This window comes from Mixophyes fleayi, chromosome 4, assembly GCF_038048845.1.
Source record: "Mixophyes fleayi isolate aMixFle1 chromosome 4, aMixFle1.hap1, whole genome shotgun sequence".
NCBI lineage: Eukaryota > Metazoa > Chordata > Amphibia > Anura > Limnodynastidae > Mixophyes > Mixophyes fleayi.
In genome coordinates, this window is record NC_134405.1 from 224,755,309 (window position 1) to 224,781,245 (window position 25,937).

At 40.5% G+C, this 25,937-nt stretch overlaps 1 protein-coding gene across 1 annotated transcript in view; it reads right to left on the reverse strand.

Moving 5' to 3' along the window:
- Window positions 1-25,937, reverse strand: part of LOC142150799 (solute carrier family 23 member 1-like) — a 214,763-nt gene that overhangs the window by 136,712 nt on the left and 52,114 nt on the right. Inside the window, exon 7 of the mRNA XM_075205984.1 lies at window positions 19,158-19,314. Within this exon, the coding sequence (XP_075062085.1) occupies window positions 19,158-19,314 (157 nt within the window). The remainder of the gene's footprint in view (window positions 1-19,157; window positions 19,315-25,937) is intronic.

The window sequence follows — 25,937 nt, forward strand, 5'->3', positions numbered from 1 at the left end:
ATGTCTTCTGGTGAGTGGATTCACATAAGAAGAGGATTGCATTCCCGGGATATATAACAACAGGCCTTTTTCTATTTTCTGTCTGGTAGGGACCATCATAATTCCATGTTCTCAAAGATTTTATTTATGATTTTTTATTTATTAATCAGGCCTTTTATATTTATCTATCTCGTAAGTGTTTTCACATAAGGAATCGGATGGAGAGATAATTTATATGGAACACATTTAATTTACAAGGCACATATATATTTGACTTCTGGTGAGTGGATTCACATAAGAGGATTCTGAATGAAAAATAATTATGGATTGATAAAAAAAATTCAAGAAGAATAACACATATCACAGTATAGAAAATTTGTTATTACAATATCACACTATGTTGTATTTTTATTTCTTTTGCTCAGCTCTGTACTTTTGCACGCCCTCAGAAGTGAAAACGAGGCAAAGCGTCATCACTGCTTCGTAGGATCTTGTGAGTTTTGGATTCTATAAGTATCGTACTCCACGGAGATCCTGCCCCATTTCACAGAAGGGTTATCAAGGTTGTTGGCAGTCTCTAGTGCAGTTGGGCAGCATCATTAAGGAAAGAGAAAGAGGAGGGATGGCAGTGCTCTTGGCAGTCTCCAGTGACAATGTACTGTGACATAGCTAACACGGAAACAGAAGAGGTGGCAGTTTTCAGTGCTAAAAGACAAATTATAGGGCTGGCAGTGTTCTTCAAAGGCTCCAGTGACATGCTGCTGTGCCATAGCTCACCCAGAAACAGGAGAGGTGGCAGTTTTCAGTGCTGAAAGACACATTATAGGGCTGGCAGTGTTATTAAAAGTCTCCAGTGACATGCTGCTGTGCCATAGCTCACCCTGAAACAGGAGAGGTGGCAGTTTTCAGTGCTGAAACCGAAATTATAATAATAGAGCTGGCAGTATTATTAAAAGTCTAAAGTCACATTTGTACTGTGTCATCAAAATGTATTCACATCAGTCCACAGAAGGCCAGGAACATGAAGCAGCTGCAGGCACCAGTCATGCTGATAGTAATCCCTCTACGTCATCCGCTAAAGTCTATGTTAAAGTGCATAGTGCTTTTAAGTCAGGGAAACAAAAATGTAAAAAGCACCTTTTACCTTGGTAAAGAAAAAACACCTTTAATCCAGGCAAAGTTAAGTGCTGAAAAAATTAAAATTGCCAACATGCCATTCTACACACGCAGTGGCAAGGAAAGAATCAGACCTTAGCCTTTCTCTATGAGTGCTAGTTCTGTAACTGTAAGTGAGCCATCTTCTTGTAAGGTCAGTCATGACGATACAAGACCTTGTCATTCTGACTCAAAAAGTGGTGCCCAAATACTTTTACATGTAAAACCCGAGCTGGAAGAAAATAGTAAGGCATTAGAAGAAACAGTATGTTCAGATTCTAAAATGACACAAATCCCTGAGGAGAGTCTATCCACGAGTGTTAGGTGTAAGCCTGACCTTTCTGATACAATACTTACCTTTCAGCAGTTCTGCAGATGTGTGGAAGAGCAGCCCAAGTGTAGCCAGTGATACACAAATTGAGTATGCCACTTTGGAATTGCAACAGGATGAGGATGATATTTGTGTAGCTAACGACGGTGCTAAGGAGGATGTTGATGATGATGATGTTGTTTGTGTATGCGCTGCACCAGTGGAAACAGTTCTTGCACGTGATAAGAAGAAGGCCATTTTCATGCCTGGGCATAAGCTTGAAAACTCCACCTCTTATGTGTGGATTTTTTTTACCCACATCCTGACAACAGTTGTCTAGCCATTTCTAGTGTTTGTAAAGCCATAGGAAGTAGACGTAAGAACCTTAACCATCTAGCAACCTCATCCATGTTACGCCATTTGAAGCGAGTTCATGGCAAGCTAATGGGAAAATCTCAAACTTATGCTAAAAAAATAACAACAAGCAGTCCAGCATCAGCTAGATCCCTTCTCTCACCTAGATCCCGGCACCTGCAATCTACACCCACAACACCGTCCTTATCAATATCCTCTGTAGCGATCTGAGTTTGTCCTGTATTCAACTTGCTAAGGCTAGATGACTCTTCCACTATCCATGATTCCACTGAAGAATTATTGAGCATCACGTGGTTGCTGCTGCTGTTGCTGCTGGGGGTGGATCTTCAACCCAGAAGCAGACCAAGAAGAAGAATACTAGTAGTTTGCAATAATTGAATGTTAAACAATCCTCTGCAAGAGGAAGCAAGTATGAAAGCTGTCATCCAGTCGCAAAACGGATCACAGACGCCATGGCGACTATGCTAATATTAGATCTGCGTCCAATATTCACTATTAATGCAGCTGGTTTTAGACAGTTAATTGAGTTCTTGTCTCTGTTACCAAATTCCATCATGACACCATTTTAGAAGAAAAGCTATTCCTCACTTGTACAAGCAGGTTACATTATAGCTGGGTGAATTCTATCATATTCCCTGTTTTGCTCTCACAATCAACTTGGTGGTGCAGAACTTTTTGAAAAATGACGGGGACGTTCAGGAGATGCTGTCTGTGGCCCATAAAATATCTGGACATTTCCGCCATTATGCAAAAGCATGTAGGAGATTGCAGCAGCTACAAGAACAATTTAATTTGTCCTGCCACCAACTGAAGCAAAAGGTGGTAACAAGGTGGAATTCCACTCTATATATGCTTCTGAGGATGGAGAAGCAGTGAAAAGCCATCCACGCTTACTCCACAAGCCATGACATTGGGAAAGGAGGGGGAATGTATTTTACTCAAGCGCAGTGGAGAATACTTTCCGTGTTGTGAAAGGTGCTGAAAACATTTGAAGTAGTCATCTGTGATGCGAGTTCAGACACTGCTAGCTTGAGCCAAGTGATTCCCTTAATTAGACTTTTGGAAAAGCAGCTTGAGAAACTGAAGGAAGAGATAAAACAAAACCATTCCGCTAAGTATGTCGGAATTGTAGGTCAAGTACTTTATTTGCTTCGCCAGCTATGTCTTCTCTTTTGTCACTCACCGGACTGTGAGTGCCATTTCTCCTGTGTTCAGGAACCGTGGCCGTCCGCCATCCTGAGGGTTTGCGCATGTGCAGCCCTTATGAAACCTTCAGTTCCTGTTGCTTTTAATTGATTGGATGATCAGGCAACCCTCCCTATTTAAACCACCTGTGATCATTACCTGGTTGCCTGATCTTGGAGTCTCATTCCCCATGAGCCTCTGAAGGTGTTCCTGTGTTTCCTCGTGTATTCAGCTCCAGCTGATTCCTGTCTATTTCAATTGTGGTTTCCAGACCACTTCAACTCTCCTGTGTTCATCGTGTCTGCACTCAGCTGATTCCTATCTGCTACTGCTGCCGGATTCCAGTCCGCCTCAACTCTCCTGTGTTCAGCGTGTCTGCTGTCCGCTGCCTCCGTTACTACTGCCGGGTTCCAGACCGTCTCAACTCTCCTGTGTTCATCGTGTCAGCTCTCCACTGATTCCTATCTGCTTCTGCTGCCGGATTCCAGACCGCCTCAACTCTCCCGTGTTCATCATGTTTCCAGTTTTACTTACTACTGCTTCCTGAGTATTGCTTACTGGTTACCTTCCGTGCGCTGCACCAACCTGATTACTGCTTCCAGCCTCCAGTGGTCTCTCCTCCTGCCGGCATTCAGCCGTTCAGGTATCCCTGCACGTCTCCTTGACAGCCTGCTCTCCTGAACCGCGGTATGCATACTTTCCATTGACTTTGCTATTGTATCGCATATCCGTCTGGACTGTGTTGTGTTCATCTCCGGAGTCTTCCATCTACTGAGGCTATTGTTACTATTGACTTTGTTTCCTATTACCTGGATCTCTATAGTGACTTTGTATACTTCAAGCAGCGCTTGTCAGTTAGTATTGTATTGTGGTTATCATCGTGGGATCAAGTTCCGTGTGCCCCGTGTATGCTCAGTATTCCATTCATCTCCTCGTGCCCCTCCTCACATATATATAGCAGTGGTACAACTTGCTGAACGCAGACCACTGACTTCCCCGTTACCTACTTGCACCTGGAATCCATTCCTTCACTATAGACAGTGGTAAAACTTGCTATACGCAGACCACTGACTCTCACTACCTCCTCTCTACTCCTGGACATTCCTCCTCACTATAGCAGTGGTACAACTTGCTGTACGCAGACCACTGACTCTCCTCACGTTTACTTGTCCATCTGGTTCCTCGTGTACATACATCTAAGTCATTACCAGTTGCTGCTAGTCATAGACTTTCCTTGAGCATTCTCTCACCATCTGCTGATTCTCCTGTTCCGTTGTCACCCTGCTACCAGAGGACCATAGTACCAGCTATATTAATCTGGTAAGAACATCATCTGGTGATATCCTGGGCAAAGACTCCTAGTGCCCGTGACATCTTTGTTTCCAACTGACCCAGAGCTCAAGATATGCAGGGAACTCCTGGTGAGCAAGATGACAGCTCAAGTGTTACGCGAGAGGATGGCGTCTCCTCCATCAGTTTCTCAGTCAACTGCTGCTAGGAAAAAAACTTAGCTTTCCCAAGAGATCCAGGAATGATGCAGATGACTCAGCACAACATTTTCACATCTGGTCTCGTCTAAAAGAATTAACAGAAAACCGTGACACCTCTGCTGTAACTCCACCTGATCCTGCTATCAACATCCAAAGGATGGTGGAGGATTATTTTGACGACAACATAAAAATAGACACTTCAGACAGTCCCTTTACATACTTGGAGGACAAAAAGGGAATTTGGAGCCCCATTTACCAACTCACTTTGCAATACCTAAGCTGCCCCCCCTCCAGTGTGTACTCAGAAAGAGTTTTCAGCACAGCCGGGAACCTTGTCAGCGATTGGCGTACAAGGCTACTTACTAAAGATGTGGAAAAGATGATGTTCATCAAAATGAACTACAATTTCCACGAGGAAGGCCTTTACTGCCAATTACATCAAAGTACAGAGACTTCTGTAAAGGTGGGGATGAATTAATAATGTGTGAGGATGATGTACATACTAATAAGGGTGAGGATGAAGTTGAGGTTGATGACAACAGCAACATCTTGCCACTGTAGAATTCATAAAATACACATTTAGCTTTGGTGCTTTAAGCCCATTGTTTGCTTGTTTTTTGGGGGCCCAAACAAACCAAGCACTTCAGCCACAAAAGTGGCACGCCTTGAGTGTAAAGTGCTTGGTTTGTTAAAGTGTGCATGTCCTTTTTAAGATCCAACATAAGGGTGGGTGGGAGGGCCCAAGGACAATTCCATCTTTCAATACTTCTCTTTTCAGCTACCACTGTGTGACAATGTTACCTAGATGTGATATAAACCGTTGTATGCTCTGCAAAACTTAGCTTTCCCATTGATGATGCAGATGACTCAGCACAACATTTTGACATCTGGTCTGGTCTACTCTAAATTAATTGACCAAAATTTGTGACACCACTGCCGTAACTCCACCTTATCCTACTATCAACATTCAATAAATGGTGGAGGATTATTATTATTATTCTTTGAACGGTCTAAAGACAACAGTTTTATTTACAAAGAACAACGTTGCTTGTAGAAGTAATTGTCGTGTATATGTATTACTCAAACCTTTCACTTTGCTGCTGTTTCATCAGTATTGCACAATGTGTTTGTAATCTGCACTTTATGCCAAAAGTGCCTAGCTGTATTTAATTTTTTGGGGGATTGGGATTAATTCGAAGCTCAGTGATGACCTTGCTTTTTGCTGTGAATGTCAATAAATGGTTCTTTTTAGTGTATTACCTGAACAAGATCCAATATAATCATGTCAGAGTGATCACAGCCAATTTTTGGACACTTGGCGGATTTACCCTTCTGAAGTTAGTTTTCAGTCATCCGTTCAATTGCTTCTCTCTCGTACGTGTGACCACATACCTTGTTTGTCACTAGGTTCACCATCTCCAACTATGTTATAGGAGTGCTCTGGGTGACAGCGATCTCCTCATCTTCATCTTCCAAAGCTTAGTGTCACATCTTTCACTAGGAATTTCACTGACTGGTATTGGCGCTACTAAGCTGAGAGGCGTGGAGTCTATTGCGCCACTGGTGTTCACCAGGGACCCCCGCAAGGAGGTATGGGCTTTTGCTGCGTGTGATGCGCAGGTTGCGGTTCTCCAAGATAGTCACCAGTGCAATGAATTGAGAGTAGTCAGACAGGCCGAGTCGAAACCAGAGAAGCGCAGTACCACGGAGAGAAGACAAAAGAGTAATCAGGAACGGTCCGAGGGTCAATACCAGTGCGGGCAGCGAAGTACAAAGGGAAATCCGAGAGAGTAGTCAGACAAGCCAAGGAATCAGCACACAGGAGAAATCTGGAATAATGATAACGCTGGAGCATGGTGGCACCAATATTTTGGCACCCTAATGGTGCCAGAGTGGGGTTTAAATAGAGGACAACAGGAAATCATTGGTAGGAGGATTTCCAGCGATCAGTCTCAGCTGATCGCCGGGTAGCGTCTGTGTTGCTTGGCAACAAAAGCGGCACATCACACATGAGCAAACGCCGCGATCATGTGACCACGTCCCGTTGCCTCGCAACGGGACGTGAGCTGTGGGCAGAGGGCGTCCGTCTCCGGCACCCAACGGAGGTGCGGAGATGGCACCTGACACTTAGTCTGCAGGGGCCGTTGACACACCCATTTGTTTTCTCAGGTCTCTTAGCTGTTCTTAAACTGAACATCTTTATTGTCCTGCCTCAGGGCCTCCTCTGTATTATTCTTCTGAAGGGCAGTGTATCTCTTGTGTACAAGCTCTATTAAATCTGTGATCTCATCCGATGGGTCACGTTTTACCTTAGGTACAGTCTCCTCAACTGCATCTATATAATAGTTTAAATCTCTGTTCAATGCAGTATATTCCAACATGATGGATTCCATGCTGCCCACACACATGTTCAGTGTCACAGTCTGTCTGAAGCAGATCTAAGGCCACTACAGTTTTAATATACACTCCTGTGTCTACATAAGATTGGCAGTTCTTCAGGGATGAGAGGGAGGTATCCGCAGAGGAGAAGGAGATTAAAGATGCTGCATAAGCAGACATGGTTTAATAATGTAGAGGTCATTGACAGCACTGTTGGGCTTAAGGCAGCTAAGCTATTGTCAGCTTGTTTTGTGGGAGCCCAAACAAACCAAGCACTTCAGCCACAAAAGTGGCACTCCTTGTCGCTGGAGTGCTTGCATTGTTAAACTGTACTTGTCCTTTTTTAATATCTTACATAAGGGTGTGTGGGAAGGCCCAAGAACAATTCCATCTTCCACCATTTTTCTTTTTTTCTGCCACTGCTGTGTGGCAAGGTTTCCTAGATGTGCTATGAACTGCCGTGTGTTTGTGCCGTTGCTCTGTCGCTTAGCAGCCAGCCAGCTCGCTGCAGTATTTGGCTGAAAGTGTATGAAAATAATATTGTGACCTGTGAGGTGGTCAAAATTGACTGGAAATGACTGCAAATTAGTGTTATTGAGGTTAATAATAATGTAGGAACAACTGTTCAAATGGCGCTGAAACTTCTTTCTATTAACGTGAATGGGCTTAACTCCCCTCGCAAATGCACTATAGTCTTGGAAGCCTGTAGGACAGAAAAGGCAGACATAGTCTTCTTACAAGAGACCCACCTCACAGGTACTCTTACTCAACTCCAAGGTATACAATTTTCACAGTCCTTTTTCGCCTCTGACAATTGCAAAAAAGAGCAGTTGCGATACTCTTTCATAGTAAAGTTCCTTTCTCCTATACTTCTACATATGCAGACGCAGAGGGGCATTTTCTTATAGTTTCTTGCACTCTCCGCTCTAAACCAATCTCCCTAGTATCTGTCTATGTCCCTGATCAAGGACAAAGTACCCTTTTCACTACTCTATTTAAACATATGGAGAGGCTACCACTAGGACACCTGATAATAGGCAGAGATTTTAATGCAGTCTTTGATCTGTCCTCAGATAAATCTTCTCCTTCCTCTACAAAATTGAACCCCTCCTCCCTTAATGATTCACTGACTCTAGCCTCCCTACTTAAACAATATAACCTACACGACTCCTGGCACCTCAAAAACTCAACGGTTAGGGACGATGCTCATTTCTCAGCACCCCATCAGTTATACTCCCGTATTGACATACTCCATGTTTCTCTCTCTCTCTCTCTCACGCCCAACACAACCCAGGCTGGCATTATCCCATTTTCATAGACTGATTATGCGGGAGTATACATATTATTAGATCTTATCTACCAACCTCCTAGCGTTAGACAATGGCGATTGGATGATTCGATTCTCCTGAATGACTCTGCCGCATCATCCTTCCACACGTCTATCACTAACTATTTTTTGGAGAATTCGTCCCCTTCTATGGCGCCCGGAATCTTTTGGAAAGCTCACAAGGCCATGATTCGTGGGATGCTGATTAGTGCATCTGTTACAGCAAGAAAGAGGTCAGCAGCAAAGATCTCCTCGTTAGAACAGCGAATTTCCGCCTTGCTCACCCAGCACAAACTATGTCCGGAACCTAGTCTATTGACAAATAGACTCTCTAAAGGGCCAATTAAATACCCTTCTCTCCCGGAAGGCGGCTCGTATAATGCAAAAACTTCAACAGCGCTTTTACGATAAGGCAGATAAAGCAGACGCTTTGCTGGCTGGTAAATTACGGAAAAAATGAGCAGCAGGTTTAATCGATAAGCTTTGTAAAACAGCTCAGGATTCTACTACATATGACCCTTCCTCTATTCTATGTATTTTTCGAGAATATTATTCATCCCTCTATAATCTACCTGGGCCCCCGCTACGTTTGGACCTTGAGCAGAACTTGGGCACATACCTAACCAATACCCCACTCCCCAAGCTCACCTCAGTCCAACTTTCCCACCTGAACTCTGTTATTACACAAGACAAAGTCCTGGCATCCATCAAATCTCTTAAAATTTCCTCAGCCCGAGGACCAGACGGTAGTACCGCACAGTACTATAAAAAGTTTGCGCAGGTACTTGAACCCCATTTGACTTCTATGTTTAATCAAATTATAGAAGGTGCTTCCTTTGATCCCTTCACCACCCAAGCTAATATTGTAGTGATCCCAAAACCAGGGAAGGATCACACCTTATGCACCAGTTACAGACCTCTATTGCTCCTTAACGTTGATCTGAAGCTACTGATTCCTACAAAAAAAAACAACGTAATAATTAAATTCCGAATGTAAAATAATGAGACTTACCTTTAACCCGACGCTGGAGATCACCGATGGAAGCACAATGCAGAAATCAACCCATTCCGTTTTAAGAACTGTTCGCCATTGCTGGGTGACGTCATCGCGACGGCTTTCAATCAAAATTTAAAGCGGCAATGTAGGGAGACGTAAGGTGCTTAAACACTTAAGCCCACATTGCCACTTTAAATTTTGATTGAAGGCCGTCGCGATGACGTCACCCAGCAATGGCGAACAGTTCTTCAATCAGAATGGCTTAATTTCAGCATTGTGCTTCCATTGGTGATCTCCAGAGTCGGGTTAAAGGAAAGTCTTTTTATTTTACATTCGGAATCTCATTCTTTCGGGGGGTTTTTTGTAGGAATTGCCCCTGTCGGAATTGTCACCATAGATAATTTGTACTAAACCCATTACATGCTACAAATATGAAATAATCATGATAATAATCATCTATGTGTATTTTGCCTTCACTATTGATACACAAGGACAGATAGACTAATCAATCAGATACAAGGCATTTTTCTTGACTGTAAAATACATTTAACATATATTTAAATGAAGAAGTAAAAAATTGAGTGATTTGCAGTATAGTGAAAGAATCAACAAAAGTATGTAGTAGTGATCAACATTTTAGAAAGTGAATCCTATTTTATTTGTTTCCTGTGTTATTGTGCATGTTACTAACATCAGTGAATTGACCTAAGTGAGAAACCATCTGATCTCTATTAGCCAGAGCCATACAAGGAAAGGATTAAAGATGTATAATGTGTAGCAGGAATGCTGCTTTCCCTGAAGCAAATCTTAAAAAGTCAGTCTGTTTTATTTTAAAAGCAGCTGCTCAAGAAAACGGAGCACTAAGTGCTGGCATTCAGCAAAGCCATAAAGTCTTACCATTTACCTCTATGGGCTTCCACTAAGATCTGCTATGTTTTCTTCTTCCCTCTTCATAGAAATCACAATCTACATCCAAAACTAAAATCTACATAAGGAAACTGTATCCTAAAGACTAGAGTCCAAAATAGCTGTTACTGATTTGCAGTTCTCTTTCACAATATTATCTGTCTCTGAGCTAAGAAAATGACAACATTATAAAAAAAAGATGCTTTACAAATACATTTTTGGATGTTGTCCGCTGTACTTTCTTACATTCACTGGGTCAATGGAGTTTGCGGCCAGACCAAACGTGCAAACGCTGGTTACGACCACATGTCAAACGAGAATGTTTTTGACATATGGTGCCACCGGTGTTTTCCTAATGCTAGTGGATAACCAGCCTAAGTCTTGTAATAGAACTGAGTTTGTCCCATATATTCTTAAATTATTTTACTGTATGAACCCTACAGCAACTGTAATGAGACAAATCCATGCTTCTTTTGCCCTTTCTATTAAAAAGTTAAAGTTTTGTTACATTGTAGTCTTCTTCCATTTACTTTGAAGTTTATCCCATGGTTCTAGAAGTCCTCTTATTTAAAAATATTAATATTAATATATAATGTTAATATTTTTATATATTTGAGTGTTGCTATTGTTTCAGGTTTATCATATATCTTCTCTAATCTGTACACTTTCACCTCAGTCTTTCTGATAAGTTGGGCTATGCAGTCAACACATCATTTTAACAGCCATTCTCTCATTTTTTTCTATTTTATGAATGTCTTTGAAGATATGGCCCCTTATGCTGGACCCATACCAGTGGCCAATAAAGGGGCAACATAGACTCCCTTTTCCTACTATTAATACCTCTTTCATTACAACCAAGTATTCTAATAGATTATCCAACTGACTGACTGCACTGCTTACCTTCATATCATCTGAAACTATAACTTCAAGGTCCCTTTCCTCTGTTGACATTACACAATTAATTCTGTATTCTGCTTTTGGATTTTTATTTCCCTTATGCATTATTTTACATTTCAATGTATTCAATTTGAGATTCAGTCAAATCCAAGGATTTTGAGTTTCTGAGTTCATATATTGTGAGGTACTGTGTTGAATACCTTAAAAAATCTAAAATATGCTAAATACATGCTACTTTGGATCTTGTAATTTATTCAACAGTAGTCGACAATTTAGTTTTTGAAAAAAGTGATTCCTTTAGTTTCTCTACTATTGAGGCACACATGTCTAAAATGTCATATTCTTTCCTGTTGCCTTTCCCATGAAGTGGAACTGCAGTCGTCATCCAATCAAATGGATTTATAACTGTCAGCACTGATTGTCTATAAACCCACAGATGCTCTAAAATCTGTGAAGTAATAAAGTCTATCAAGTAAGGGCCTTTAGCGGCCACTTTTGTTAACTAAGAGATGTAAAAACAACTTAGATAAGTACCTGTGTTCTGTGCAAATTAGCTACTTTAAATTCTCTTACTTAAACCTTTAGAAATGCTTGGTTGTTACTTAAGGTGTTAAGTAAGCTACTGCCATTATTTAACAAGGTTTAAACATACACAGAACTGGGATAATACTACAGGTGTCATAAATGGACAATGGCGGCAGAAATGGCTATAAGGGGTAAAAGAAGGCTGAAATTGGATGGCTACAATGGGTATAAAAGCTTACAGTAAGACATGCTAAGGGTGAGATTACTAGGAAGTTATAAATAGATACAGGGGGTTTATATGATTACAGTGGTATAAAAGGCTGGGGGGCATATATGTCGAATTACAGATGTTATAAACAGTTACGGGGAACATAAATGGCTCTAGTGGGTTATATATTAGTACAGAGGGGTATACAGGATTACAGGGAGGTAAGAATGATTACGGGGTATATATGATTATGAGGGGAATGCTAAATGGGGTCGAATGCTGAAAGATCAGAATACTGATGAGGTTGATGAAGTTGGGGATAGATGCACAACGGAACCAAAAGCCTAGTTCCTTTCTGTTCCATTATATAAATAATCGTATAGAAAGCAGATTGTTATTTACAATATATTATATATAACAGCATTTGTAAAAAAATACATATATGTACATCTGCAAATATATATATCTATATATATATATATATATATATATATATATATACATACATACATAATACACACAGTAAATCTATATTCTATAACTCTATATGAAATATATGTGTATATACAATAGATGCATTAGAGACATAGGGTCGCATATAGATGCAAAAAGGTGACCTTATAGAAGCCACATATGACCTATAACAACAAATTTGGCTGTAGTTTCAATTTTTAACATGTGTTAAAGAAACAATTCCATGTAACTTTTTTCTTTAAATAGCGAGTTAAGTACGTTTAATCATGCATCTGATCATAGTTTTAATGTTCTCTATCGAACCATTATCTCCTTTTCAGAATCTCTCTGGAGAGTATACGTATAGCTGACAGTCACACTCACAGCCTCACAAGACTGGTTGCCATGGTAATCACATGTCACTGTGCAGACTGTGCAGAATTATAACTGTAGAAACAAACCGATGAAATATGGTAATTGCAAAGATTCTTCTTATAGCCTGCCACAGTGATTTTTCATGGGAATGCTGCTCTAAGCATAACAGAGTTTAAAGACAAGCTAATTCTGTGTGATCACTTATATTATAATTTAATTTGCATCCTCTCATCCTTCAAATTTCTTAAGTTTTAATTAACTCTGAAGCGCTAATAAAAGAGGGGTTAGAAAGACCTTATGTGTCTTTGAGCATGGTCTCTTAAGGCTAAATATATGAATCATGGGTTATTTAAAAAGCAGATTCACAGCAATTTGCTGTCATTTTTTAAAACGTAAATGTTATTAAATGCAAAGTCCATCGGATTCTGCCTTTAAAAAATTGCCATTTTAAAAAATGATGTCAACTCCCGGAGAATCAGCGGTTTTAAGTAACCTCCAATTGATATATTTACCCTTTAGTGTTAAGGAGGCTTAAATTAAAGCATTTATAATCTATATCTATAAAAATTTCCTTAAATTCAATAAGGAAGTTTCATGCATCTGGGCCAAAGTTTGGTTAATGGTACTACAAGCATTAATCAGAGCTCCTGTAATATCCTTGGATGTTTATTATCTGGATCCATTGATTTATTGACTGAATTTTGAGTATTGAAGTAACACCTCTTCTGTAGTAACATATTTTGTAAAGTACAGTAAAAAATTATTTCACTCTTGTACAGGTGCTGTTTACAAAGAGGTTGATGAGTTAAATGTGCCCATGAACAGGAAAATAGCGACGTGTGCAATCTATATGAAATTATCTTAATTCAGAGAATAAATCTATCAGGCTGACGGCCTAAATAAAATATTAAATGCCAGGACTCAAATAAAATATTCAACTGATATATAGGAATCTAAAAGCAAAACAAATGGGATAGGGCACCAAAATAGTGTAGTACTATTGGACCATTAACAATACTATATTAACTACAAACGTGCATAACAATAAATAGAATATTCCCCATGTGTTATATAAATTTGAATATTCCAAATCTCATAGCAGAGTCAGATAGAGTGATCAAAAGCAAATCAGAGCAGAAAGAAATATATAGCTGTCATGCATATCCCCTGTGCACCAAGCCTCTCCAATAGTGATTGTGCGTACCAGAAAAAAGAACTTTATTTCTTATTTGTTTGTAGTCATGGAATCTTCACATGTTTTCTGTTGTTCGGGTGAAAAGAGAGGAGATGAGGGTTGAGATCATGAGATGACCGACTTCCATACGTTTGAAGAAAAACAGCACAAGAAATACTATTCACCACTAGATTCATGCATCAGCACCCTGACACCACGAGAATCCTGGAGAAAAGCGAAGTGAATTAAAGTTCACTATTGGAGAGGCTTGGTGCACAGGGGGAATATTCTATCTATTGGTACGCACATTTGTAGTTAATATAGTATTGTTAATGATCTAACAGTTCTACACTATTTTGGCGCCCTGTTTCATTTGTTTTGCTTTGAGATCATTTCTGGAATTACTATCTGGTTTATCTGGAATTGGCAGCCGCCTGGACATCGGCAAGTGTTTGCAAAATATTGACTATTGGGACATCTAATCATTATTGAGTAACGCGCCACTGTGTATCTATTTTTGTTCTAACCAATCTGGACTGATAAATAGGAACATAAATGATTTCCCCTCAGATAAAAGTCTTTGAAATACTTGACCAATCAGTCAGTGGGAGGTAATTAGGTTACGCAGACATTCTTTCAGGATTTTAACTTAAGCAGATCACAGCCATGTGTTGCCTTTGATCCTGTATGCCATTTCCTTTTTAGACTAGACTTCTTTTCAATAGGTATTATAAAAACAAAGTAGCCCTCTAGGTGAGAACAGGCAAAAGTAGAATGATACCAATGCAAGTAAGAAATATTTACTTCAAAGGACATGCCTTCATATATCACATTTTGCGATATCAGTGTGTCACTCTGTACTTAGGGGGGAGAAACCGCACAAGGGTTGTGAAGTATATATACTAACTGTAGAGCGAAACCACACTAGTCACATGTCCTCTGGAATGATATTTGATATTGTTGCAATTCCATCATATTCGATATGTAAATGTGTGAGAGTTATGACTGATTTATTGAAGGGGGAGTTATGTCTCGGAATATGTCTGAGAAAATTTATGGAAGGTCAAAACTTTTGTCCTATTTTTGGACAAACCATAATTTGCTCCCAGGGGACTTTTACTCCCCCACATTAGCATATACACTGCCCCTCTGAATGCTGTCCCATTTTGAGCCACCTTAAAATCCTGTGTGGGAGAGAGCACATGGTCAGCTCTTGGGGTCTCAATCTAATTGAAGGACTGTCCATCTAATTCTGCCATTCGCCAGGTCAAACACAAATCACTTTCTTCAAATCTAAATTCATTTATTAATCTTGTAACAACAGTTGAATTTGTTAAGGTGAACCATATAACAAAAAACCTTAATAATGCATAAGTATACTGGAGGTTATTTCTTCAGGTTTCTGTTAGGATATTTAAATCTATAAAAAAATAATTAATTCTATTTGCCTCAATATGCTCTCAAATTAAATAACTGTATCTCCATGCATCTATCCTTTTTGAAGAAATTAGGGACAAATTCGAATGGAGCCTGTGTTGCATTTTTGCCACATAATTATAATTTCTAACTAATTTTAACAATTTGCTAGCTTGGATAGTGCTAAAATGGAAAGGTAATTTCTTCTGATCGTTTTATCATCAACATGATTAAAAATGTAAATGGAACATGCATGATATGGAAATTATAGCTGTTGGCAACCAATTTAATGGGCCAAACGCTCCAGTCATATTTCTTAAATGATGTAACAAAACCTTTACATACAGATGAAGAGATTCAAAAACATCACGTGGTGTGTTTTTGTCTGATACTTTGGTAAAAATCTTTACTCTTTTTTTATGTGCACCACCCCAAAAATGTTGAGTCTCACTATCTGGAAGCAATCATTTAAGCACCATATTCACACATATACAGTAAGCCATTTCCAACATTAATCAAGCCCAAAATAATAATTTTAAGATCATGGTACTTGTGAGGATACCACCCTTAGCTGGGATGGAAGTTACCCTCTGTGGGATTCAACTCACTCGGGTAGACCAGGATATATCCAAAATAAGACTTTATTACGACAGCACAACACCACAAGACGTTCACAAGTTACAGGGTACATGGTAGCATGTATCCTGCAGCAATATTACCACTACCGTTTAGCAAAACAGTTATGGTGTCTCCTAGCGTGGGTTACTAGCTCACACCAACCCTGTCCTGGTAGGGTTCCCTCCATCGGCACCACAATGCCTGGCCCAGAGTCCTTTTCACTGATGTCTTCTACACCAGGATCCTCCAAACTAGAATCGCTCTCCTGGCATTCTCCTCGCCCTATCTTATTTTCTGTATCCACAGGAAGTAGGGTCAAATGTCTCAAACCTCCCCTTTACAGAAGGGGTCTCCCAGTCAACAATTTAGCTGCTAGACATACTGTCCCTGTTTTCTTGATTAGACAATAGAATGGCTTGACTCAATTAGCTGTTTTGGCTGGATACACTACACATGGGGTGTCACTCACCGGACTGTGAGTGCCATTTCTCCTGTGTTCAGGAACCGTGGCCGTCCGCCATCCTGAGGGTCTGCGCATGTGCAGCCCTTATGAAACCTTCAGTACCTGTTGCTTTTAATTGATTGGATGATCAGGCAACCCCTTCCTATTTAAACCACCTGTGATCATTACCTGGTTGCCTGATCTTGGAGTCTCATTCCCCATGAGCCTCTGAAGGTGTTCCTGTGTTTCCTCGTGTATTCAGCCCCAGCTGATTCCTGTTTACTTCTATTGTGGTTTCCAGACCACTTCAACTCTCCTGTGTTCAGCGTGCCTGCACTCAGCTGATTCCTATCTGCTACTGCTGCCGGATTCCAGTCCGCCTCAACTCTCCTGTGTTCATCGTGTCAGCTCTCCACTGATTCCTATCTACTACTGCCGGATTCCAGACCGCCTCTACTCTTCCGTGTTCAGCGTGCCTTCCTTCCGCTGCCTCCGCTACTACTGCCGGATACCAGACAGCCTCAACTCTCCCGTGTTCATCATGTTTCCAGTTTTACTTACTACTGCTTCCTGAGTATTGCTTACTGGTTACCTTCCGTGCGCTGCACCAACCTGATTACTGCTTTCATCCTCCAGTGGTCTCTCCTCCTGCCGGCGTTCAGCCGTTCAGGTATCCCTGCACGTCTCCTTGACAGCCTGCTCTCCTGAACCGCGGTATGCATACTTTCCATTGACTTTGCCATTGTATTGCATATGCGCCTGGACTGTGTTGTGTTCATCTCCGGAGTCTTCCATCTTCTGAAGCTATTGTTACTATTGACTTTGTTTCCTATTACCTGGATCACTATAGTGACTTTGTATACTTCAAGCAGCGCTTGTCAGTTATTATTGTATTGTGGTTATCATCGTGGGATCAGGTTCCGTGTGCCCCATGTATCCTCTGCATTCCATTCCCTTCATCTCCTCGTGCCCCTCCTCACATATATATAGCAGTGGTACAACTTGCTGAACGCAGACCACTGACTCCTGTTTCCCTGTGGCACCAGTTTCAAGTATCCTCTCACATAAGCAGTGGTACAACTTGCTATACGCAGACCACTGACTTCCCCATTACCTACTTGCACCTGGAATCCATTCCTTCACTATAGACAGTGGTACAACTTGCTATACGCAGACCACTGACTCTCACTACCTCCTCTCTACTCCTGGACATTCCTCCTCACTATAGCAGTGGTACAACTTGCTGTACGTAGACCACTGACTCTCCTCATGTTTACTTGTCCATCTGGTTCCTCGTGTACATACATCTAGTCATTACCAGTTGCTGCTAGTCATAGACTTTCCTTGAGCATTCTCTCACCATCTGCTGATTCTCCTGTTCCGTTGTCACCCTGCTACCAGAGGACCATAGTATCAGCTATATTACTCTGGTAAGAACATCATCTGGTGATATCCTGGGCAAAGACTCCTAGTGCCCGTGACATGGGGTTACAATAGTACATCAAGGAATGACACTGCACGCTTACATGGAACAGTAAGACTTTTGACATATTATATCAGCAGTGTTACACAATATAAGTCTGTGATACCTTTTGATACAATTACATTTATATTGATACATTTCCCCATGCTATTTCAACCAATATATTACCGTGGAGGCACATTGCATGTCATTAGAAGTTCTAACCTCATTACCTCTCAGGTTACCTGTTGACCTAGCTAATTAACATGGGCTGCCAACTAGTTAACTCAGACATTGATCTGATTACAAACCACATCTCAGCTGCACCCCATACAATAGACATTTTAGACAAATGGTAATTACATTAGCTAGCACAAGCAAAATGACTGCTGTTGTTCTGATATTTTCACACAGTATGGCAATATTGTTTATATTTATACTACATACAATATCGCAGGTAATAGTATGGGCAAAATGTATCTAATAACATGAAATAATAGTACACATAATACACTGATGCTCTGGTGTATATACTTAGACTGGGCCAAGGATTAAAAAGTACCTTAAACCGTGAGAAACGGGTGATGAATACAAAGTTCTAAATCCAGTAGCAGCCCGTTTCCTCACAGTACTTACTAACTTTTATTTGCATTTCTTATTCAGCATCTTAATGCCCACTCATTCCTAAGCCAAGTCTAATCCTAACCGACCCAATTAGTACTATTAACTTCCCAGAAATAGCAAGACAAAATTACATGTTCCATGGTAACCTAATAAACCCTGGTGCTTCTTGGGTCTCATGACATATGAACCTAATGTAGAATTGCCAGAAACCATATTACTTTTTATTTTTGTCAGTATATTGTAGGAAAGGTAATTGTAGTTTACTTGTTAGCTCATTTTGATCATACAACTGGCAACATACTACAATTCCCAGCATATTTGAATTTTAGCATTCTTTTATTTCTCACCAAATTTTTCTACAATCTAAACCCTCAGAATTATAACCTGAAAAGGGACAATAAGTGTATTGTGCTGAAGGATGTCACTGTACACTTCCTTGGTGAATGCAACAGTATACCTTTAACACTGGCCATATTTTGATAAATTTAGCAAAGATTACTAAAGCTACAAAATAGAAAGGTTAAACAATGAACACTGTTGTGTGATTGAAGGACTGCATTTGTGTGCAGTGGAGGAACTGTGTATGTCTGACTGTATACCTGCCTTTATGTGTTGTGGGACATTCCATTAATTGCACCTATTTCTCCACTTAGCTGTGCATATTTATATTTTGTTATGTCCTAGGTACACATGAATAACACTTTAAATTAAAAATTACACACTCCATGTGCTCATGCCATCTTATCCCACATCCCAAATACTATCATGCTTTACATACTTCCATTCTGTTCAATGTTTCACACCATACTTCTACAGGATCACTTTTATTAATAGATTTAAAATAAATAAATAAATCATACCTGGGTATGGAATGTGGAACCAAGGCGAATTGATTATTGCATCAATGTTAATATCAGTCCGAGCTGCAAACCCATAATCTGCTGGGTTTCTTGGAAACACATTAAAGTATGTCAATATGTAACAGATCAGCCAGGATAAACACATCCCCAATAATACCTTAAGAGAGTTCAAAAGTACTGTTTTAATTCACTCCATATTTCTAAGTAAACCTTTATCGTATTTTAACAAGGTTAACATGATTTGTCAAGAAACAGTGTAAGGGGGAGGTGGGGTTTCTTCTAAGAAGAAAATGTTAAAATTGCATTAAAGGGATTAAAGTAGACCTTTTGTATAACATTTTTATGGTATATGTTTTAACAGGGAAATGCAATAAGTGGTATGTAATGTTATCACAAAGAAACAAAGTTACACATATAATCATTTTGCCCCGCTAACACTATAAAATAAACTACTAATGTTAAACTCTGCTTTGAAGAAAAATGTCTGTCTCCTGCTGCTAGCAGTGGTAAACGTAATATTATGTAATAAGGCCTACTGTTTTGTGGTGTACTTCTCCTCTTCTACTTAAGAAGTTCCGCTTTAACAGTTTACAAACATATTTGCAATCAACCTGAGTTATATTGTCATATGCATAGCATCTTAACAAATACATTTGAATTTACTTATATTGACTATCTTTTATTTCTTTTCAAATTGTACTATGAAAATTTTCCATGATACAATTGTATTATTTTTTCTTTTCTTAGACCCCATCTTCATTATTGTTGCTAAAGTATATGAAATGCAATAGTCTTCAATGATTGAAATAATCATTACCATCTGTTTTTGCTCTCTTGAAGATATTGTATATCCAGATGTTAATATTACATCTTGCAAATACTTTTAAATGTTTAACATAATAACTGGCTTGCTCTAGCATTTTGTATGACTGAATTTAATCATCCTCAGTTAGACTTTTCAATGTTATATAATGGCATGCAACAAACCTCTAATACATCTATAGCTCACTTTTAATTTAGTGGTTATCAGTTTCTGGCACTCTACTTACATCACTCATAGGGGCAGATTTAAGTGGCCGTGATGTTCCTTAGAACATCGTGGCCGCGCTTTATTACCATTTTTATAGTAAAAAGTAATGCTTACTTTTGCTCACACCTTTATGGGGTGTGAGGAAAAGTGAACGGTACTTTCACTAAAAAAAATGGCTGCGTAGTGTCTCATGCCATTTCAGGACACTACACAGCATTTTTTTTTAGAATTGAATCTGCCCCTTAATGCTTAGTGCAGTAGTTCCCAAACTTTCTCAGTTCGAGGCACCCTTAGGGTCACCATAATCTTTCCAAGGCACCCCTAAGCCAAAATAATTACCAGGTAGTCCCGTTTTTTTAAGTAGTTGTGTCAAAATGACGTAAGATGTATTTAGGCCCCTTCACCATCACATTGTGCCCCTTCATCATATCACTGCACCCCTTCACCATATTACTCTGCCCCCCTTTTCGCCATCTCACACCCTGTCCCTCTCCTTTAGCATCTCTCTCTGTCCCCCTCCTTCAGCGTCTCTCTCTGTCCCCCTCCTTCAGCGTCTCTCTCTGTCCCCCTCCTTCAGCGTCTCTCTCTGCCCCCCCTTTCAGCGTCTCTCTGCCCCCCTTTCAGCGTGTCTCTCTGTGTCAACCTTCAGCGTGTCTCTCTGTGTCAACCTTCAGCGTGTCTCTCTGTGCCCCCCCCTTCACTTCCTTTCTTTCCTGATGTCCTCTCTGCTGCTGCTCCTCACTGAGGCTGACGAACGTGAGGAGGAGGATCCAGTGCTGGATGATTGGTAAGTTTTTTTTCTTCTTTTTATTGCTAGGGCGATCGCGGCACCTCTGTGACAGCGGCGCGGCACCCCAGGGAGCCGCGGCGCACACTTTGGGAACTGCTGGCTTAGTGCTTACTAGTATACACTGGGATTTCTTGTCCGGGAGTCTCCCTGACATTGCGGGAGAGTAAGCAACTATGACTTGGTGTTCTTTATAACTTTTGTTATAGACACGTAGCTGCCCGGAGAGACTGCACTGTTTCTCAAATGCAATCCAACAAATTAATATTGAGAGCTTAAATACTGATTGTGTACTTGAAATAAAATGCAAAAATGAATTAGTGGTCTATTTATGACCCTTTGTGTTTTCTAACCATTAATTATTATTTCTTATTGCAGTGATAAGAAATTAATTAACATAATGATTTAAAAAAGATTCTATAATAAAGTTATCACAATTGCAACCATTTAACTTCCAGATTCCAACCTAGCTTATGTACTTTACATGCTCAGAATACAATTATCTATTGGACTGAGGGGAGGAGCATGGAGCCTGCCGGGGACGGATCTTTGGATCCCCTGCAAAGCTCTCCCCTTAGGTTATAACAGCTAACGTTATCCTCAGAACTTTTCGGAGCTTGATAAATTGGTCCAGACAGCAGTCCCATTCAGAATGATTGAGGCTGCAGTATTCTGCGATACTTAGCCTAATGCAGGAGATCTCTGATATCGCCTGTGTTTTGTTACACATCAAGGATACTAGAATATACCTAAACCATGCCGAAACAGCCATTTCTGCATGGTTTAAGCTTTGATAAATAGGCCCCATAGATACAAATTATGAGGAATTAAATTGGGATTTTTTTCCAATAATAAATACTGACAGTTAAGAACACCATTAGACTTATGTAGTTTTATGACTAGTTTTACACTGACTCCTATTTACATTTTTCCATACTGTGACTTAATAGTTTAATATTTAAAACAATAAAGGATCACAAAGTATCGTATATTGACATTTTTCATGTTGGAGGATTTTGGTGGGTCAGGCTATGTGCTGAGCCTATGGGAGTTAAGCAGTGAAGGAATGATTGATAGAAGGAGAGAGGGGAATAAAGGCACATGCCACTGTTGAGTAATGTAATACCTATAGGTTGAATTTTAAAAGAGAATATGTGGATTCTGAAGATCAAAATTACATCAAATAGATGGATAAGATATATTAATTTGCATGTAGATTTATGGGAGGATAGCTTTAATATTATTATTATTATCCCAAAATCTTCGACCACAATATACAGAGTAAGCAATACATGATTTTATAATAATTACATTATTTTAACAGGAAGGGGAAGAGTTTACATTCTATAACAAAAGAGACAAAACAAAGAGATGTAAGTTGAACGCATGAATGAATTGAGAGAACATGTAAGTTGAATGAGTGTGTATTGTAAGGCTGAGTTCACACTACAGAAATTTTCTCTCAATGTGTTATCTATAACGATTTTACCAATGACCAAGTTCCTATCAGCATGCCAATTCATGTGTACACACTATACAAGTTTTTGAAAATTTACCGTCAGATCTATGCTCTTCATCTATCATAACCATCGCCTGAAAAGATCATGACTCTAAACTCAATGGAGATCTTGATCGTGAGTGCATACACACTGCAGAATGGGAATGACATCATTCCACACTGAACAAAATTTTCAGTTTAGTTTAAAAATCAAATGAAATAATACGATGAGCTTTGGAGCGACAATCATTCCTCGTGCAGTGTACACACTAATGCAATATCAGATTTCGAGCAGAACAGTCATTTATCGGGTGATAGACCCGATAATCGGCTTAAAGCCCTGTAGTGTGTACCCAGCCTAAATGAGAGTATGGAGGCAGATGTTAGGAAATATCAGGTGCATTAAGTGAGTTATTATAGGGTGATGTTGATTGATAATGTCATGTTATGTCAGGGACTTGTTAGGAATGGCAGAAGCTGCAATTCTTTATTTTTGTTTGTTATTTTTCTACTTTGTTAATACAATTTTGTTTAGCCTTCCTCTGGATCAACACAATTAAAACTTACTAAAGGTTGAACTAGATAAACCTGTGTGCTTTTTTCAACCTATGTGACTGTTTTTATTTAATACATGGGCTGGCTGGCAGACTTTAGCCGGGGGGGCAAGCTCACAGCACTGGTTCATAAGCAGCGGCCCATCCTTAAAGGGTGATTTTTGGTACAATATATTTTTATCAATATAAAAAGAGGTTATTTTAGTGCTGCTTAAACCAGCGATACTTTATTATTTTAAATGATAAATCTTAAATAATGAAAACAAATAATGCAACGAAAACAAACCTCACTTTATATTACATTTTATTTTATATGTTAATTCTTCTTACCGCACTTTTTTTTTTCATACCTGGCTGATTATAATGGGGTTTCTAATATATAAATGCTTAGTGGCGTCTGTGTGTGTGTGGAAAAAAAAAACCAAGTTGCAGTGCCATCTGCTGGGCAGAGTTATACACTGACCTACTAAATTCTTAGGGGCATATTCAATTCCGATCCGATCCGCAGAAAATGCGCCGTACTGCCGGTAATACGGTATCGCAATAACGCGGATTTTCGTACGCAGCCCTGTGGGCTGCGAACGAAAATCCACGTTATTGCGGTACCGCGGATTACGTTTGCGGCCGTTCCGGCGCGATCCCGCGAATCGGGATCGGAATTGAATATGCCGCTTAGTGTGTGTGGGATAAAAAATTCAAAAAGGGCTGAAATTTGGTAGGGCTCAAACTCATTTTCGTGAGGTAATTTTACCTCATGAACACACATGTGTAGAGGCGTGCGTTTGTGTGGAAAAAACTATTTTCTCAGAAAGGGCTCATCCAATTGACCTGAAATTTGGTATACTGACATTATTTGACAAAAAAATTATAAATCAAGTCAGTTAACTTCCATCATCCCCCCTTCCCCCTGTGGGAGGGGTAGTAAAGGCTAAATTTACGAGTTGAGGGGTCAAACTCATTTTCGTGAGGTAATTTTACCTCATGAACACACATTAAAAAGGCTGCTTGCGTCGGGAACTAACGCTCTTCCCCTGAGGAGGCCTGGGCTAGGTCCAAATGCATGACAAGAACCTTTTTAAGACCTTAAGTAGCTTGATTTGACTAGAATGCATGAGTATCATGCACGGGTTAACTTGTATATAATATTATAGCAATAGATTATATAATAATGTTCTATTACAGTATTGAACACAGGGGCTGATTTTTTAAAATGCAAAAAGCCCTTTTACTTTAAAAAACAGAAGTTTTTGCCAGCAAAAGGCTTGTTTTTGCTTCGCCATGTATACTAATAGGATTATGACTTGTTTTACGGTTAACCTAAAACAAATAATATCAGCGGTGCTACAGGTAGGAGGAGCAGAGCACTAGGTTTCAATATGACACCCTGGCCCAGAGCTGGATTAAGGCTCTTGGGGGGCCCAGGGGATTATAAACAGGGGGACCCCATGGTGTAACATGGTTATCATTTTAAACAACTACACAGGCAATACTGTGTGCACTACTGTTAGATGTACGCAGTTCTGCCTTCACAAGCCGTACAGTGTGAAGCAGGACATATCTCCCAACTGTCCTTCAAGTCAGACCAAATAACGACTATGCGAGAAAGTCACCAAATTTTAGGTCTGCCACCCAGCTTCAGGACAGTTGGCAGAATGTCCTGCTCTCGCCTACCTATTCTTGTCACTTTCGCCACTTGTGGCAGCTGTTGTCTTTAGCTCAGTTGCTGCTTGTCTGAATCCTTGGAGGCCCTATTTGGTGAAAAAAAAGGGGTACATAAAATTTAGAAAACGTCAACAATCCCCGGCATTACATCAATATATCACCCACTTTTTATAATTAGGACCCCCTCTTATGCCCACATGCTTTTGTCACACATGCCCCCCTCTGCCCAGAACCTTTAGCTGCACATGCCCCCCTATGCCCAGCACATTTAGTCACACATGCCCCCCCTCTGCCCCAGCACCTTTAGCCACACATGCCCCCCCTCTGCCCCAGCACCTTTAGCTACACATGCCCCCCCTCTGCCCCAGCATCTTTACCCACACATGCCCCCCCCCGCCTCCAGCACCTTTACCCACACATGCCCCCCCTCCGCCCCCAGCACCTTTAGCCACACATGCCCCCCTCTGCCCCCAGCACCTTTAGCCACACATGTCTGCCCCCAGCACCTTTAGCCACACATACCCTCCTCTGCCCCCAGCACCTTTAGCCACACATGTCTGCCCCAGCACCTTTAGCCACACATGTCCCCCTATACCCTGCAACTTCAATCGCACATGCCCACCCCTATTCACACACGCTAGCTCCCCCATCACAGTACCTCTTTCTCTTACCTTTTTCTACACGAGTGACTCCAGGAGCAGAAAGAAATGCTGCAGCTCCTGCACTGATTACCACAAAACTCCATCAGTCCGCCTACACTGTGTACCATATGACCACTGCGGTCACATGACCCAGTGATGTAAAGCTGAAGGGGACTTTGCCGCTACTGAGATGCGATGGAGATATCCTTTGAGGTCTGTGCAGGGGCTGTCACATCACGTAGTTCTCACTGTGGAGGCATCATCTATTCACAGAATATTGTAGCACAGCTTTTAGTACAATATTCTATGAATGAATGATGAGCCTGCAGTGAGTACCACGCAATGTGACAGCCCCTGCACAGACCGCAAAGGCTGTCTCCATCGCATTACCACTGGACCACCAGGCGGCCCAAAATCCAATTTTATTGTCCGGTCCAGCCCGCCCCTGATTTAATATCATTAGCGACCTGGGCGACGAGATCTGGACCTACCCGGCATTCCTATTAAACTTTACTCTAGTGAGCGATAGCCTGCATACAGAAATTGTGGAGGAGTGAGCGACATACTATATACTGTCCAAAGGAAATAACTTCCCCGATTTAATCATG